The sequence below is a fragment of the Salvelinus namaycush genome, chromosome 31 (genome assembly GCF_016432855.1).
Source record: "Salvelinus namaycush isolate Seneca chromosome 31, SaNama_1.0, whole genome shotgun sequence".
Classification (NCBI taxonomy): Eukaryota; Metazoa; Chordata; class Actinopteri; order Salmoniformes; family Salmonidae; genus Salvelinus; species Salvelinus namaycush.
This window is the reverse complement of record NC_052337.1, coordinates 39,934,916-39,952,453: the sequence shown is the minus strand read 5'-3', so window position 1 is coordinate 39,952,453 and position 17,538 is coordinate 39,934,916. Positions and strand designations below refer to the sequence as shown.

The window sequence follows — 17,538 nt, the reverse complement described above, 5'->3', positions numbered from 1 at the left end:
TACCGACCATTATTTAAAGGGGTAACCATGACAACTTGAGTCCTGATTGGCCACCCAGGCACGGGAATTAAGGAGAGCGTCACCCAATCTGAATACGGATGCGCCTGGCGCCCGCAGAGCCGGGCACAGTGATGCGAAAAGTGTCGACGTGAGGTGAGCGGAGGCGAAGAAGTGGAACCTAAAAACAAAAAATGACAACAACAACAAAATAATAATAATAGGCTACAGCCCATGTAACATATTCTCTACAGCGGGGACGAACAGGCTTTCCACGTGTCAATTTTTACGCAGCCCGTCAATGAAGAAGAGGACTATAGGTGCTTTTTAAATTCATATTTTTTCTTTTGGATTCTGGATTGTGACAAGTGCTAGGACAGAACAGGACAGGGGCTTCCAGACCCAGGAGTACAGTAGAGGAACTTCGGGGAGTGTTCGCCTATAGCCTGCCTTTAAACGGTAGTGGAGAGGGGCTTCTCCCCACCCATCCACCCACCTGACAGAACATTCGCGCCTGCTTTGTCCACAACCCCGGAGCCAAGACGTTGCTGCGCGGAGAGCCGCGTGGCCCCAGACCCAGCACCGGAGTCCGCGTGGGAAGGTCGGCCCTCGTTATCCTCCAGACGGGTGGGATGATGGTCCACTGCGCGGGGTGCGACAGGCCCATCCTGGACCGGTTCCTGCTCAACGTGTTGGACCGAGCCTGGCACGCCAAGTGCGTCCAATGCTGCGAGTGCCACTGTAACCTGACGGAGAAGTGCTTCTCGCGTGATGGGAAGCTTTATTGTAAAATTGACTTTTTCAGGTAAGGATTCAGATTGGGGATTTATGCGAAAAAGCAGGTATGCCAAAAACTCTGTGAACTCACCAGGGAGAATTATAACCCTGCTGCTTCTGAAGATTTGTTTGTCTGTTTTTTGTTAGTAAGTGTCTTAAAATGCTGAAATTGATTGAATGTCACACAATGATCAAAATAGCGCTCGTTATAGCGTCACTCACATAATGAATTAACCATCATGATATTATTCTGTAGGCCTACACATTGTTTCGTGGAAATGGATATGGTTCGCCAAGGCCTACTTCACATGATGGCCTATAATTCACCTATAGGCGAGATAGCCTATCAGTTATTAGAATTGTTTTAGAATGTCACTTCAAATTATTCAATTTCAAGCCTTGCAGAAATAATATTGTAACCACAAAAAAATCATATCATTATTAGGCCTATATAAATGTATATCATTTCAGAGTTATAAGTTCATTCTAGAGCTCTGAATATCACAAATATATTTAGCATGTTGACAGAACTAATTAATCATAGCCTGAGATGTCCACGTTATCACTCTTTGTCCGCTTGAGTTTTACATGAAGAGGGTGTTTTTTAGAGACACAAAGTGTGTTTTCTGAAAATATGAATCATAACCTTTATTCCTAATATTTATTATGACAAATAATATCACTTTTATTTATAAATCAATATTATTGGTGGGGTTGAATATTATGTCGGCTTGAATATTCACTTCTCTTAATTCTCTTCTCTCCATGCACATGGAGGCAGTTGAAATCTATTTATAATATGCATTTTCCTCTCACCTGTACTCTCTGTTTCCACTATTGTTTGGTCCAATAGATTTTAAAACTTAACCATTAGGCCTACACCAGCCGCTCAGTTCTTCAAAGTGGTAATTCAGTGATAAGTGTAGGCCCTTGTTTGTGTACGCGCACTCTCATAGCATCATACCAATTAGTTATGTGTCAGCTTTTTTCCCCCTCCTGTACAAATTGTTTAATGACATGTGAGGCCCAGTATTTAAGCTTTTGTGAAGGCAATGTTGGCCTCAAACGGCCTTGACCATCATATTAGCCGGCTTCCATCCGTGGATTTAAATGGCCGAACAATTAGCCAGGCGAAACAGTAATCACCCTAATGTGGCCATTTGTTGTGTAAGTAGTGCTGTGTCCTCGCCGAGCCGTGCATGTGAAAGGGTACAGTGGAGCGATACTATTGCAAATGGCTGGAGAGAGAGACAGAGAAAGAGAGAGGGATTCTGATAAAAATAAAGGGGGCTTGCCTCGACCGCTCGCCCCCGTCCTCCCACCCCCCACACACACCCTCAAACACACACTACCTCCAATAATCGTATTATAATTGAAATATTTTCAATTCCTGTATTTGTTTCGTCCTGAGGCGACGCCATGTTGATGAGAGAGATTACCAAATCACCATGAGAGGCGCGTGATGAGGTTTCTGGCTCGTGATGAGGTGGATTAGGCCTATTTATTTCACATCGGAGAGGGAAACACTAAAGTACAATGCATGGTGGGAGAAAAACATAATAAGGTTTCCCATTCCCCATCACTATATGTAGCACATATTTTTTCTTCCAGTGAAACACTTCATTTTCAACTGATTTACCTTGTCGACTTATCCCCGGAAACGATGAGACGTTGAGTTAGGCTGTTATATACTCGCCTGTCTATCCAAATAATACAAGTATATCCACTATGCTTTTTTTGCACGTGAAGAGGGTGAATGTGGATTAACAGGAGATTTCACGCTAAAATGTTCCTAGTCCGTTTAATCCTCGGATATCTCTGTAGTCACAATGTGATGACTGTCACTAATACGTTCTGCGTGGGTTTATTGTTAAAAACAAGAATTATGGTTTTTCTCAGTCTAGCGCAGGTGCTACATTTTAGACTATATTATGTATCAAGAGTAGTCTGTTAGATTTTAACGAAAATTATTTCGAAATAGCCTACCCCTTCTTCAATCATGGCAAATATGTAATACAATGAAACAAATGTATAAAATAAAAACAATACATTATAACTACTATAGAATATGTTTAGTCATTGTTGTAAGTGTTTTGTCATTGCGATTTCGTAATTTTCTTGGAACAAACACTTCAAATCAGGCTACGCGCCAAACCTTCTGCATTGCCCACAGTTGCAAAATTCGCTATGGGTCTACATGTCTAATAGGCATATACATTTTTTATTTAAAAAAAAAAGTTAGAACAGTTAAATGTACATCTCAAATTCATATTTTTTTTTAATGTATTTCTGTGTCGTGGGGATTTCACATCAACCCCCCTCTCCTCTCTTCCTTTATTTTCAGGAGGTTTGGGACGAAGTGCGCGGGCTGCCTCCAAGGCATCTCTCCCAGCGATCTTGTGCGCAAGGCGCGCAGCAAGGTGTTCCATCTCAACTGCTTCACGTGCATGGTGTGCAACAAGCAGCTGTCCACGGGCGAGGAGCTCTATGTCATCGACGAAAATAAGTTTGTGTGCAAAGAAGACTACCTAAGCTCAGGGGCTATCAAGGAAGTCAATTTGAATTCAGGTAGCCTAATTATAGCTAAGGGTTTCAAAAGTGCGTCTACAGTAGACATTCTACAGTAGACATTCTAGACGGTCTACTAATGTTAGGCTAGTGCATGGATACGAAAATATCAATGGTCTGTTGGTCTTGTTCTTGGAAAAATTCTACACGGTTGTCTGAAAATAATGGACCTTTCTTTCTTAGTAGCCTAAGCCTATTCCCCCCCCCCCCCCCCCTCAAAAATGTAAGTGGTATATTATAGTCTGCATTTGTATTTGAAAGCAACGAGCATCATTTAAAGCGGGTTGTTTTTTGGAAGACTGTTTTGGCCACCTACGTTAACTGATTAATTTGTGTGTATTTATTTACTGATCGTTTCAACGTGGGATCCCATCCCATACACGGGGGAATGGTGGAGCATTAAGACTATTTGTGCACGATGAGAAACGCCTTAAACTACTACACGGTTGTATTTGTTGGATTCCTAAAATAGGATAGGCCCAAACCACATATTCACATATGATTTACCGAACTAAAATGCATGAATTCGAAATCATATTGTGTTACTATGCCATTTAAATTGTTTTATCCAGAGCCATAACCTAGGCCTATATCAAGTCCTACAATAGGCCTCCGTCAGGTAATTCAAAACCATGGACATGCATGTCTGCGTGTTAGCTCTGGCTCTGCATTCGTTGGAGTATCGTCTGCGTCCAATCTGAAGTAGCCTAGTCTTGTAGATGTATATGAATTTGGGGATTCTATTCTATATTCTAGTTTACTTTCCCATTTTAGCTGCAGTGCCGTAGGCCTACATGGTCCAACATGTGTAGCCTATGGAGAATGCAAATTACTTCCTCGCCTAATAAATACATATCTCTAAAATGTCGTTATTCAACATGGCCTTGATATTGTTAAAATATTAGACCTACACATTGGAGTGTTTGGAACTAAAATGTGCAAGTCAACAACTTTCAGAAAAGCTTGTGTTTATGGGGTTCTCAGGCTCCCATCACTGCCATTCGATTTTGTCTTTAGATCAACAAGGTGAGGAATAACATTTGTATCCTGGAAAGACGTGACATTGAATTTGACCCCTCGTTGGGTGTCTGTAGCTGCAAATGTGAACATACTGACATTCTCGCCGCCGCAATGGGCCGTGTATAGGGCATGTGTAGCCTAGCGTTTGATGATGTTCCCCAACAAAGCATCTCCGCTTCGCTGAATGCATCTGACCATAGCTCAGTCTTATCAACGCTATAAATTCCTGTCAGATGAATGGCTCAAACAGCCCTCCCCTCGGACAATGACATGCTGTTATCGTGCGACGCAGCGGGTCCTTGGGGATCAGCCTAGCCCCCTTTTTTTGTTTCACATTACATGCATAATTTCTCTTTCATTATCTCGATCGCTTAGGTCACACGCGGGCAGTGTCGAGATGGTTACACCTGTTTTATTTGTGAAGATTTAAACTGGTAAATCCAGGTATTTAGTCTGTTTCATATTGGTTACATTGGCAAAGTGTAGGCTATTTTATATATGTATATATATATATTATATATATATAAGGAAGTGAAAAGGGCTTCCATATTTGTATTTTGTGAGGCGTCATTGTTCCACATATTCTAGTTTATTTGTGATTAGATAGGCTACAGCAATAATCTAGTAGTAGGCCCCATGACACCTCCGATTGAAACCTTTCCATTCTCTCCGGTCCCCCAGTGTCATCATGCACAGACAGAAGTTTATCGCCGGACCTCCAGGACCCGATACAGGACGACACAAAAGAGACGGACAATTCCATGTCCTCAGATAAGGACATGAACAATAACGAGAATGAGGAGCAGAATTCGGGCACGAAGCGGCGAGGCCCGCGGACCACCATCAAAGCCAAGCAGCTGGAGACGCTGAAGGCTGCCTTCGTGGCCACGCCGAAACCCACACGACACATTCGGGAACAGTTGGCCCAGGAGACGGGACTCAACATGCGGGTTATACAGGTAGGAGAGCAGGCTAACTTGAGCATATTCATTGCTGGTTGATGCAGAGCCTGGTTTTTATTTGGACAAGTTAGAATTCGTATTATAAATAGAACAGAACTCGATCAAATAGAATAGATTAGAAGCTCTGGGTTGATAATGTTGAGTTTTCAGGTCAAATTGAGAAATAACGTTCTGTGGTTTTTCTCTTTGCTTGTTTGATGAGCACTGCTGAGTTTTGGTAGGCTACATGGTGTAGACAACATGGGCCTGCCTGCTGTATTCACCATTCGTGATGAATTAGTTAGAATAGATCGAGATTTAATTAAAGACGTACTTGACAAAGTGAGAGTGAAAAGAATGTCACAACACAATGTAGGTTATTAACAGTCCGGAAGCCAAAAGTTATTTGAATGAAGTAGACCTATCTTTGGAGGGAAAACGTCTTTGGTAAAAATAAATATCAGAACAATAACAAGACACGTTCAAGTGAAATGCTGATTGATAAATCCATAAAATCAGCTCGAGAGTTAATGGACCTCCCTCCCCGGGAAATGGAATTGGGTCTAGAAACTACATTATGTATTTTTTGTTTGTGATATTTTTTGTAATATTTTGCTGCACTATCAACTGATCAATTAATATCATTAAGCTTACTATTTCTTAAGATTGAGTTGTGGTTTTCTTTATCTCTTATCAATTTAAGATTTTGAATAATCAGACATTAAATTGGCAATTTGACCAGTCTATTTATTGTCTATTGTAGCCTATTTGGACTCCTGTTTGATAGGTTTGGTTTTTTAATTAAAGCAAAAGATAAATTATGATTTGAATGAATTTGAATGAAAGATGGAAGACATTCGTTTCTTAATATGACATATTGTATTTGCTGTTGATTTCTAATTTATTATTGAAGCAAGTATAGTACCCGGATTGCCTGCACAGTATGTGCATGTTTAAATATGTAGCATATCTGTAGCCATAGGCCTTCACATTTTAGAAATGTAATGCACTGTTAATGCTTTTAACAGCCAATAATTGAACAATAGTGTCATTACAAAAAAAGCCCACAGCACTGCACACAAATACTGTAAACAGTTGTATGTTAACAGGTGCACATGCCAACCAAGACAATTTAGAGGTTTAAATGAGCAGTTCTGGTCAGTCAAGGAAGTTTCAGGATTTTTCACTTCCTGAATTGACAAATTAAAACTGAATTGACCTCAAACCCTGTTAGGGAGATCTGATGGGCCTGTGACAACATGTGAGATCATAGTCATTGCTAATGAGAGAGTAATAACATTACTGTTTACCTTCTTGAAGTGGAATATATCCTCACTGCTACTAACCACACTCAGATCTCTAGCCTTTATGTCATAACCACACACATGCACACACACAAACACACACTCTCGGTGTCTGGGTTTAGACTGTGTTAGGGTGATTAGCACCGTCACTGCCAGCTGAGATGTGGCTTTTTGTGTGCTTACAGTAATTACCACTGATTTCACAGATTTACATGCTGTATACCGTACACCCCCCTCGCTCCTCTGTCCTCACTCGTTTACTGCCAGACAATCTCTCCTCTCAGACCAGGCCTTGTAGCATCTTCTCACTTTCATGTCTCCACAACACTGTATCGATCCCATTTATCTCTGATTAGCAACAACATAATGCACTGTGGTATACTGTACAGTGCATTCGGAAAGTATTCGGACCCCTAGACTTTTTCCACATTTTGTTACGTTTACAACCTTATTCTAAAATGTATTAAATTGTTTTCTCCCCCCTTATCAATCTACACACAATACCCCATAATGACAAAGCAAAAACAAGTTTTTGATTTTTTTGCAGATGTATAAAAAAAAAATATATATATATATATATATATATTACATTTACATAAGTATTCAGACCCTTTACTAAGTACTTTGTTGAAGCACCTTTGGCAGCGATTACAGCCTTGAGTCTTCTTGGGTATGACGCTACAAGCTTGGCACACCTGTATTTGGGGAGTTTCTCTCATTCCTCTCTGCAGATCCTCTCAAGCTCTGTCAATTCGCTGCACAGCTATTTTCAGGGCTCTGGCTGGATCACTCAAGCACATTCAGAGACTTGTCCCGAAGCCACTCCTGCGTTGTCTTGGCTGTGTGCTTAGGGTCACTGTCCTGTTGGAAGGTGAACCTTCGCCCCAGTCTGAGGCCCTGAGAGCTCTGGAGCAGGTTTTCATCAAGGATATCTCTGTACTTTGCTCCGTTCATCTTTGCCTCGATCCTGACTAGTCTCCCAGTCCCTGCCTCTGAAAAAAATCCCCACGGCATGATGCTGCCACCACTATGCTTCACCGTAGGGATGGTACCAGGTTTCCTCCTCAGGCCAAAGAGTTCAATCTTGGTTTCCTCAGAACAGAGAATTTTGTTTCTCATGGTCTGAGAGTCTTTAGGTGTCAACTGGCAAACTCCAAGCGGGCTGTCATGTCCCATTTACTGAGTCACTCTACCATAAAGGCCTGATTGGTGGAGTGCTGCAGAGATGGTTGTCCTTCTGGAAGGTTCTCCCATGTCCACAGAGGAAGTAGAGCCGTGTCAAGGGCCTTGGTCACCTCCCTGACCAAGGCCCTTCTCCCCCGATTACTCAGTTTGGCCGGGTGGCCAGCTCTAGGAAGAGTCTTGGTGGTTCCAAACTTCTTCCATTTAAGAATGATGGAGGCCACTATGTTCTTGGGGACCTTCAATGCTGCAGAAATTATTTGGTACCCTTCCCCAGATCTGTGCCTCGACACAATCCTGTCTCGGGGCTCTACGGACAATTCCTTCGATCTTATGGCTTGGTATTTGCTCTGACATGCATTGCCAACTGTGGGACCTTATATATTTTTGCTTTGTCATTATGGGGTATTGTGTGTAGATATCTGAGGAAATGTTTGTATTTAATCCATTTTAGAATAAGGCTGTAACGTAACAAAATGTGGAAAAAGTCAAGGGGTCTGAATACTTTCCGAAGGCACTGTATATAGAACCAAGATGGTGGACAGTTACATCACCCCCCCAAATGTTTTTTTGTTTTTGTTTTTTGAATTCTCTAAATACTTTCAATATTATTAATTTCCATGTCGGCTCTATGCCTGGAAATGCCCTTGTTCGGAGCAAAAGTATACCGTATTTCAAAATTTCCAAAAAAGTATTTGAAATTCTGGAAATTCTGGATATTGTTGTTAATTTAAATGTAGTGATATCTGACACTTCGGTCTATAAAAATACACATTTCATATTTTGTTAATATTAATAAGATAAATATTCTTTAAGCCTCAAGGCAAAATATGTAAAAAAAAAGCATGAGAGTAGCTATAAAACTGCAGGGGGCCCCTGTGAAACTCCTCTACGCCACTGACAACCGCAAGTCAACATTTGCTGCAACCAGCTACTGTCAACAACAAGGTGGAACTCTCAGAATCAAATTATTACATCAGTTCTCAATGCGTATGAAGACAAGCTTGACACACTGCCTGTCACCAAGCTATCCATGCATGAGTATGTCCTTTCTGATGCTATGGACATCCAGTTGAGCTTCAGTTAGTTTTCAGACTTGATTTACTCGTTTTTATTTCGTTCGAATTTTATCAAATCATTTCTATTTCGTTTCAGTTTTAGTTTTAGTTTTCGTGTTAGAGACAGAAAGTAGCCTATGTGTGGGAGGTTAGGAGCCATTTATGTCTTGAGGCCTATAGTTTGCGTTATTGTGGAATGTTACTTCTTGCCACTGGGGGGCAGTAATACCTAAAGTGAGGGGTCAGGTCATAGGTTTGGGTATGTTTTAAATCAATCTTAATGTGACTTAGATTAAAAAATATAATTATTGGTTGTCTGACTCAGATTCAGACATTTCTGCCGCACCGTTCAAAGCTATGGCCATCTCTGGTTGTTGTTGGTCAAGGGTATTCACTTGCCTGTTCTGTAATAACTTGATAGTCTTGACTATGTTCGCCCCATTCAGTTACGACGAGTAGAATCTTCTCCTCTGGTATGTCCCATGCTTCCAATGTCCAGTCAATTACCTCTCTGGTGTGTGGATGCTAAATCCGATGGAGCTTGAGCAGCGCATGCTGTGCCTTCTTGGAGGAGGGGTGATAGAAGCAGGTGATAGAAGCAGGTTGATATGTACAGAAGCAAAAGCCGGCAATCCTTTCTTTATCCATCCGTCTACACACAGGGTTATTTTCTATGCCTCTTTCAGAATCTCCTTCACTTTCTGGGTTGCTGTATCCATTTGCAAAGCAATCAACACGTTTACTCTAGCAGCGCCAGGAGTTCTAAATTTGGGATCAAGTGTTTGGTTGAACTTTCTGAAGGCTGGCTCATCGTACAGTCTCATAGACGTGCCAGACTGGATCAATAAACTAACCAGTGCTTCTTTCTTTTTTTTTACTCCTTTGAATTCGGTTGCCATGTTTCTGCTCTTTTTCATTCCAACTGCTAAAGTTGATTGTCCTACCGTTGCAATTTGCGTGCAGCTACTAAGAGCTGGTGGCTGTCTCACGTTGTCTTAATCCTGAAATGGTTTGTGTGATTCTTTGTGGCCGCTGTTCAGTTTAACTTTGAGGTTGGGTTTTCCTTTTTACACTGCACAACAATATAAATGCAACAATTTGAATGATTTTACTGAGCTACAGTTCATATAAGGAAATCAGTCAATTTAAATAAGTTCATTTGGGCCTAATCTATGGATTTCACATGACTGGGAATACAAATATGCATCTGTTGGTCACTGATAGCTTTAAAAAAAAAAGTAGGGGTGTGGATCAGAAAATCAGTCAGTATCTGGTGTGACAAATTTGATTGTGTCCTGTGAAATGTTGTTCCACTCCTCTTCAATGGCTGTGCAAAGTTGCTGGACATTGGAGGGAACTGGAACACAGTTTCGTACACGTCGATCCAGAGCATCCCAAACATGCTCCATGGGTGACATGTCTGGTGAGTATGCAGGCCATGGAAGAACTGGGACATTTTCAGCTTCCAGGAATTGTGTATAGATCCTTGCGACATGGGACTGGCCATTATCATGCTGAAACGTGAGGTGATGGCGGTTGATGAATGGATCTCACCAACTGTACATTTTAGAGTGGACTTTTATTGTCCCCAGCACAAGGTGCACCTGTGTAATGATCATACTGTTTAATCAGATTCTTAATATGCCACACTTGTCAGGTGAATGGATTATCTTGTCAAAGGAGAAATGCTTGCTAACAGGGATGTAAACAAATTTGTGCACATAATTTGAGAGAAATAAGCTTTTTGTGTGTATGGAAAATTTCTATGACCTTTTATTTATTTCAGCTCATGAAACATGGGAACAGCTACATGTTGCATTTATATTTTTGTTCAGTGTATCTCTGTTCCACACACGCTGCTGACACTACAATACACTTACTTTTGTCCTTTCCAGCAATGTACTCAAGACAATCCCATACAGGGCTTTACCTTTTGCTGTCGCCAATGTTCACGCACACGCTCCACGCTCGCCCTCTTATTTCTTCCCTGTTAGCTATTGATAGCTAGTGATAGCTAGTGATAGCTAGTGATAGCTAGTGATAGCTAGTGATAGCTAGTGATAGTGATGCACAAGCTAGTCCTATTTGAAACCGGCATCTCTTGGCAGCATTAACCCACCAGTTTCAGAAGCATGAAAACCCCATTAGGAAAAAAGCTTGAAAAACCCATTACCTTTTTTAGCCCGAAGTTTAGAATTTAAAAAACTAAAACTAAACGTAATTTGATGTTTTTTATTTTAGTTAGTTTTGCAATCAAAGATAATAGTTTCAGTGTAGTTTTTGTTTTTTAAATGTTTGTTTTAGTTTCAGTTTTAGTTTACTATAATAACCTTGAGGAGTACCTCATCACCCCATATCTTCCACCAACTACTGATCCTCTGACATTCTGCAAGAAACACAGTCACACATATCCAACACCGCACATCAAATCAAATCAAAAATCAAATCAAGTTTATTTTATATAGCCCTTCGTACATCAGCTAATATCTCGAAGTGCTGTACAGAAACCCAGCCTAAAACCCCAAACAGCAAGCAATGCAGGTGTAGAAGCACGGTGGCTAGGAAAAACTCCCTAGAAAGGCCAAAACTTGGAAGAAACCTAGAGAGGAACCAGGCTATGAGGGGTGGCCAGTCCTCTTCTGGCTGTGCCGGGTGGAGATTATAACAGAACATGGCCAAGATGTTCAAAATGTTCATAAATGACAAGCATGGTCAAATAATAATCAGGAATAAATGTCAGTTGGCTTTTCATAGCCGATCATTAAGAGTTGAAAACAGCAGGTCTGGGACAGGTAGGGGTTCCATAACCGCAGGCAGAACAGTTGAAACTGGAACAGCAGCAAGGCCAGGTGGACTGGGGACAGCAAGGAGTCATCATGCCCGGTAGTCCTGACGTATGGTCCTAGGGCTCAGGTCCTCCGAGAGAGAGAAAGAAAGAGAGAAGGAGAGAATTAGAGAGAGCCAAGATGTTCAAAATGTTCATAAATGACAAGCATGGTCAAATAATAATCAGGAATAAATGCAACATAGTTGCTGCTGAGTACCTATATACATGTCCCAGCATCCTCCGCAGCTGTGGAGCAGCTTTTCAGCATTGCAGAGCATATCTTCAGACCAGATCGCTGCTCAATGTCTGACGAGCATTTTGAAACCCTGATGTTTTATTATTAAATGTAACATGGCATCTTGTCATCTTTCATGAGGCACCGATGTAAAGCTTAAGCTGCATATTTGGAATTAAAAAGTGAAATGATATGTTTGGTAATTCAAATTAAACGAATAAGTACATTCAAAACTTTTTTCAAATACGCCCGAATAATAATACTTTTTGTTGTTGTTGAAAATACTGTCTTTCAAATACTTCCAAGGATATGTATTTGTAGTACTGGCAATTACATGCTAATGCTTTCCAAATGGTATTTTCAAATACATTCCAATATTCAACTACTTTTTTTTCTAAAAAAATCTAAACACTTGTTGTGAAATGTATTGAAATACCTGAAACAGTATTTGAACCCAGGTCTGGTATGTGTGTGTGTAGTAATCCCTAAGCAACGCTCTCTCAAGGGGAGCGAAAGCATTTCCATAAAAATGTACCCTACAGTTAGACTATTGTTCTCAATAGGCAGGTGTCGTCTTTGCTAGGAAAAGCATGGAGAGGAATGCCTAAGTGGTTTTAGGTGTTTTTCTCTGTGTTTTTTTGTTAATCTCCGACACAGTGGGAATTGTGCCTCTGGTGTAGCCTAGCTGGTGTTAACATGTATTATTATGCAGCGCCGATGCAGAGACAACGAGCAATGTGTTATGTTTTTAGAATGCAAAGTAAGTCCTCCATATGTTGACATATTTCCTCTTCTCCTTTGTTCCTGTACAAAGACAGTTTATTTGACTCCAAGGAGGAGTGACGACTGTGTTTAATGTCTCTGCTGTCTCAGTTGTGTTGTTGTACTGAGGCCTGTTGAGGCACATGGGAAATAGGGACCTATAGAAATGAATGTGTTGCTCTGTGCGTGTTCCTTTGTGTTGCTGACTGATTCCTTGTTTTTATTGGATCATTTCAACATATACTGGCATCCATATCACTGGTTACAAAACAGCTCCAGTGTGATTTCTGTTTCTTGGACATGGCTGAGTGTTTGTTGATGGCTATGGTGTCTCTCTAACGCCTGAGTCCTGGTTGGAAGTGAACCTCCACTCTGCCTCTCACATACAGCCATAGTCCTCAAAGTGGAGAGGCTGAATATCTTATTTGAATGTGTCTGGGTTGGACGTTGAGGTAGAGACAGTGTCCATCCACGTTTGTTAGTTTACCCCCACTGCCTCCACCCCACATGATCCATATTCCTTATATCTAAGCAGAGCCTTTTAATTCTATTAACTTATTTCTACAGGCGATGTGCCTAAGAAGAGCTCTTTTCTATACCGGTCTCAAGACAGCAAAAATAATATATATATATTTTTTTTTAAATGTTGTGGCAGAGCATCAGGGACCACTTTTGAGATAGCAAATTCATCAGGGACCGACCGGTCATAATATCAGAACACAACTCCTACTTTACAGTGCGATACAAAAAGCTGACACGCAGTTTTACTATGACTTCTGTGGTGCATGGCCGAACTAATCAAGTTCGGTGCACTGGAAAACATTTTAAAGGCCTCCCTCTTGTCATCAAAGTGAACATTTGGCAGTTTTATTAGCCAATTTCCTGCAACTCTACACATTTTGCCTTTGGGCAGAGAGAAGATTCTGTAGTTTTAAATCTTAAAATTACAGTGCATTATGTTCAAAATAAACATTTTGAGGAGTACAAGAAGAATTGAGTGGAAAAAAATGTATCATTGATGTTGTACAGTCCCTGTGAAATGCATTTGGCACATCCAAGGGCTAAGAACACACACTGTGAATGATTAACATTACATTGTATTGCACTCCCTAAACTTTTCCCACAGATCCCTTGTCCAAAATTCATTTCATCTGTTGTAGCTAGCAATACTCATTACACTACAGAATTCAAACTCCTGTATGAGCATAACAAGCCCAGTTAAATAGCACTCCAAGTCTGTGAAATGAACAAAGTAAAAATGGACAAAAACAATTAAGGTGGATTTAATTTGATGGTGATTTGATTTAGATGATGATTAGGAGTGGGCCTTGTCATTTTAACTACCTTGTAGTTTTTCCATTTGCTTTTTGTGTTGTAACACTTAATGTGAAATGGATAATGAATACATCTGGTGATCGTTACTGTCCATTGTAGACAAGTAATGGACTAGAAATTAAGTTAGATTAGATATGACTTTGATTGCGACACTCTGTGTGCTTGACAAGCTTGTGTAAAAAGCAGTATAAACAACTGTTTTTTTTTCCGTCCATCATTAAAATAGTTTCACTTACTTTGATCTGATAACAATCTTAGATGCTTCTCTGGGTCCTAGGTCCTTATAGACGTGATGTGATCTGATAACTCACTATCTCTTTCTCTATAGGTATGGTTCCAGAACCGTCGGTCTAAGGAGAGGAGGATGAAGCAGCTGAGTGCTTTGGGGGCCCGGCGGCACGCCTTCTTCAGAGGGCCCCGGAGGATGAGGCCCCTGGGAGGACGACTGGAGGACCCAGACATACTGGGGCCTGGGGCCTATGGATACTACACAGGTAAGATTATATACTGTTTGATTATATAGTGTTAAAATACACTCGCCGTCAATTGCCTTACGTCAGATAGCACGAGGACTCGGTTGAGGACTGTGCAATGCGTAGTAACGCCGTCACCTGTCGCTACGCACCGCTCACTGTTAAAGCTCACAAGTGATCTCTGGTGAAGATTTTAGTGACATGGTTTTCGTCAGGCCATTGCTCGCCTCTGTGCTGCCCAGCTCTGTCTAAACTGCAGGGAGACAAGGGTGTTGACTGCTCGTCAAGTGGCTTACTGGAACAACATAGACGATTCTGAAATATAGAAAAGTCAAATGTTGAAATCAAGACATAGAGCATTCCGGAATGGGCTGAAGTGAACAACCACAGAATTCTAAAAACAAAAGCATTTGTCAGTTGATTATCCCAGTAGTACAAAGCTGAAGAGAGATGTTGCTGAGGAATCAGTCATACACTGGACCATAGCAGCCTCCATCCACAGTAATAAAAGGGAGCCTTGAAGGATAGAACGGGGAGGGAGGGAAGGAGGGGAGAGGAGGACAAAACCTTAATCTCTTGCTTCTGGCTCCCTCCGTTCTCAGCATGCCTCTTTTCACACCCTTTTGTGCCTTGGTGGAGCCGGGGAGCCTGCTCTACTGTATTAGCAGGACTACTCCTTCCATCCTTCTGTTCCTCTACTACTGCTGCTGCTTAGAGAGGAGGCTGTGTGTGTGTGTGTGTGTGTGTGTGTGTGTGTGTGTGTGTGTGTGTGTGTGTGTGTGTGTGTGTGTGTGTGTGTGTGTGTGTGTGTGTGTGTGTGTGTGTGTGTGTGTGTGTGTCTATGCGTGTGCATGCGTACACATGTGTGTCTCTCTCTGCCCCTCCCCGTTCCTTCCCCCGGCCGCCCCAGGAGCAGGTTGATTCTCAAGGTCTGTCGTAGCTAGCAGGGTTCTGTTTGTGCGACTCAATAATTAGCTTGTTTATTGTTTTGGGTTTTTTTTGTTGAAAAAAATGTGGATTTCATTGCATTGAAAGTGGATTTATCCTTCCCCTCATTAGCACAATTTGTAACATAAGGTTGGCGCGTTGCTGATTTAGTTATGTAGAGGGGAAACGTTTCTTTGTCAAGTTAGGAACAAAGCATGATGAAATGTTGATTGTCTGTCTGACTACATTTAGCTGATCTTGAAACAACGTGTGTGCTTCCCAGATTGTTGATTTGGGTTGGATTAGTAAGAATGGTTGTTTAACATCAAACCGTACACTAAACAAGACATTATTGAATTTGTGTTTGCTTAGTTATTTTTGCTCTTTCCCTCTGTAGTACTGAAATAAGAACCCGCTCACACTTAAAGCTAATGTGTGTGGCGTATAACTGAAATGTAGACTCGAAAGTGTGATTTTCATTTCCTTTTTAAAAGTTTAGGCGCTTTGAACAATAAAATAAGAAAAACCCTTCAAATGAACTCACAAACGGATGTGTTAGGACTCAAAATTGTATAAATGTGGGACAAAAAAGGAGTTCCCGGGTGAATGTTAGAAGTTTAGCTGTGTTTTGCTCTTTCACTTTTCAGCTATAACAGGGAACTAAACCATTCTCCTCCCCTCCTTGAAATGTTACTTGAGTCTTTATGCAGGTCCGTTTTGTAAAAGTGTGTGAAATTCCATTTCAGTGATTTTGAATGTAGCTATATAGATTGTTTTGTCTGTGTGCTGCACAATGAATTAGATGATTTGTTTTCTATTTGAATAATCGTATCTCCCCCCCCCCCCCACCCCACCCCCCCACAGAGTACCAGGGCGACTACTACGGAGGAGGGGGAAACTATGACTTCTTCCCCCACGGCCCTCCCTCCTCTCAGGCTCAGTCTCCAGCAGAATCCCCCTATATCCATGGAGGTGCCATGGAGGGCTCTGTGTCAGCCCACCACCCCTCTGATGACCAGAGGTTCACAGACATGATCTCCCATGCAGACACCCCCAGCCCCGAGCCCGGCCTGCCCAGCTCCCTGCAGCCCGTCCCTGGGGAGGTGTATGGAGGAGGGCCCAGCCCACCCTTCTCCCTGGCTAGTAACTCTAGCTACAGCGCCCCCATGTCCCACCCCGGACAGGAGATGGGAGAGACCACCGTCTGGTAGACTAGAGGGGGGGGCGTCTGGATCTGGGATCAGGGTTTGGGGGGTGGGGTGGGTGGGTGTGAACTTCCCAGTCAATTCAGGAGATGAATTTGAAGACGTTATGAATGAGTTATTATGAATTGAAAAGTGCCGTTTATGTATTTGTTCATTGGGATTTTGAATTGGCTTGCTGAATTGATGGAATGTCCCCCCCCCCCCCCCCCCCCTCGACTCTGAAGGACTCTGAAGGACTGAGGATCCGGGAAGGTCGGCTTTGCTGGAAAAATATGAACTTTGTGGTACTATTCGCCGCCCCATTCAGCCCTGGATTGTAGTAGAAATACACCCCCACCCACCTCTGGGAACCATGAACTGGGATTGAAAAGAAAAAAAAAACATGCTTAGGCGGTCCCTCTCGCCCCCATATCTTCCCCTCTCACTCCGAGAAGCAGTGGAGGTATCCATTGCTGGAGACTAAGGACACTTGATATTGAAGAGAGAGATCCAGAAAGAATACAAGCCAAAAGGGACGTTTGATGTATTTTATTTTTTGGTTTCAGAACTGTCTTGGTTTTTCATTCTACTGTTTCTTAAAAGGCACAATGTTGTAGGCCTAACTGGTCAGTTCCTCTTCTGCGTAATGTTTGACTCGTTCTCCTATTGTAATATTGCTTCCAATACAATGCTCAAATACAGACAAATACAATTTTCTGTGTTTTAACTGTTGCTATGTACAACCTCCTTTGCTTTTAGCTTCACTGCCACTAAAATAGAGCAAAGCCGATATCGTCAGGGGATTCATTTGTGGCAGCCATGAAACATTCTGTTATTAGATAAAGAAATGCTCATTGACAACATTTATGGTGACCCTCCGATAGACTCTGAGCCACTGTACTGCAGATCTAAAAGCCTCATAGTGATATACATTACTCCTTCTGGAAT

At 41.8% G+C, this 17,538-nt stretch overlaps 1 protein-coding gene across 1 annotated transcript; it reads left to right on the top strand.

Annotated features, from left to right (window-relative positions):
* The first annotated feature begins 629 nt into the window (after positions 1–629).
* Positions 630–16,617, top strand: LOC120025491 (LIM/homeobox protein Lhx5). Its single transcript, XM_038970055.1, has 5 exons — positions 630–802; positions 3,119–3,342; positions 5,044–5,321; positions 14,335–14,500; positions 16,271–16,617. Exons 1-5 carry the CDS (start codon positions 630–632, stop codon positions 16,615–16,617), a joined length of 1,188 nt encoding a protein of 395 aa, XP_038825983.1.
* The last annotated feature ends 921 nt before the right edge of the window (positions 16,618–17,538 follow it).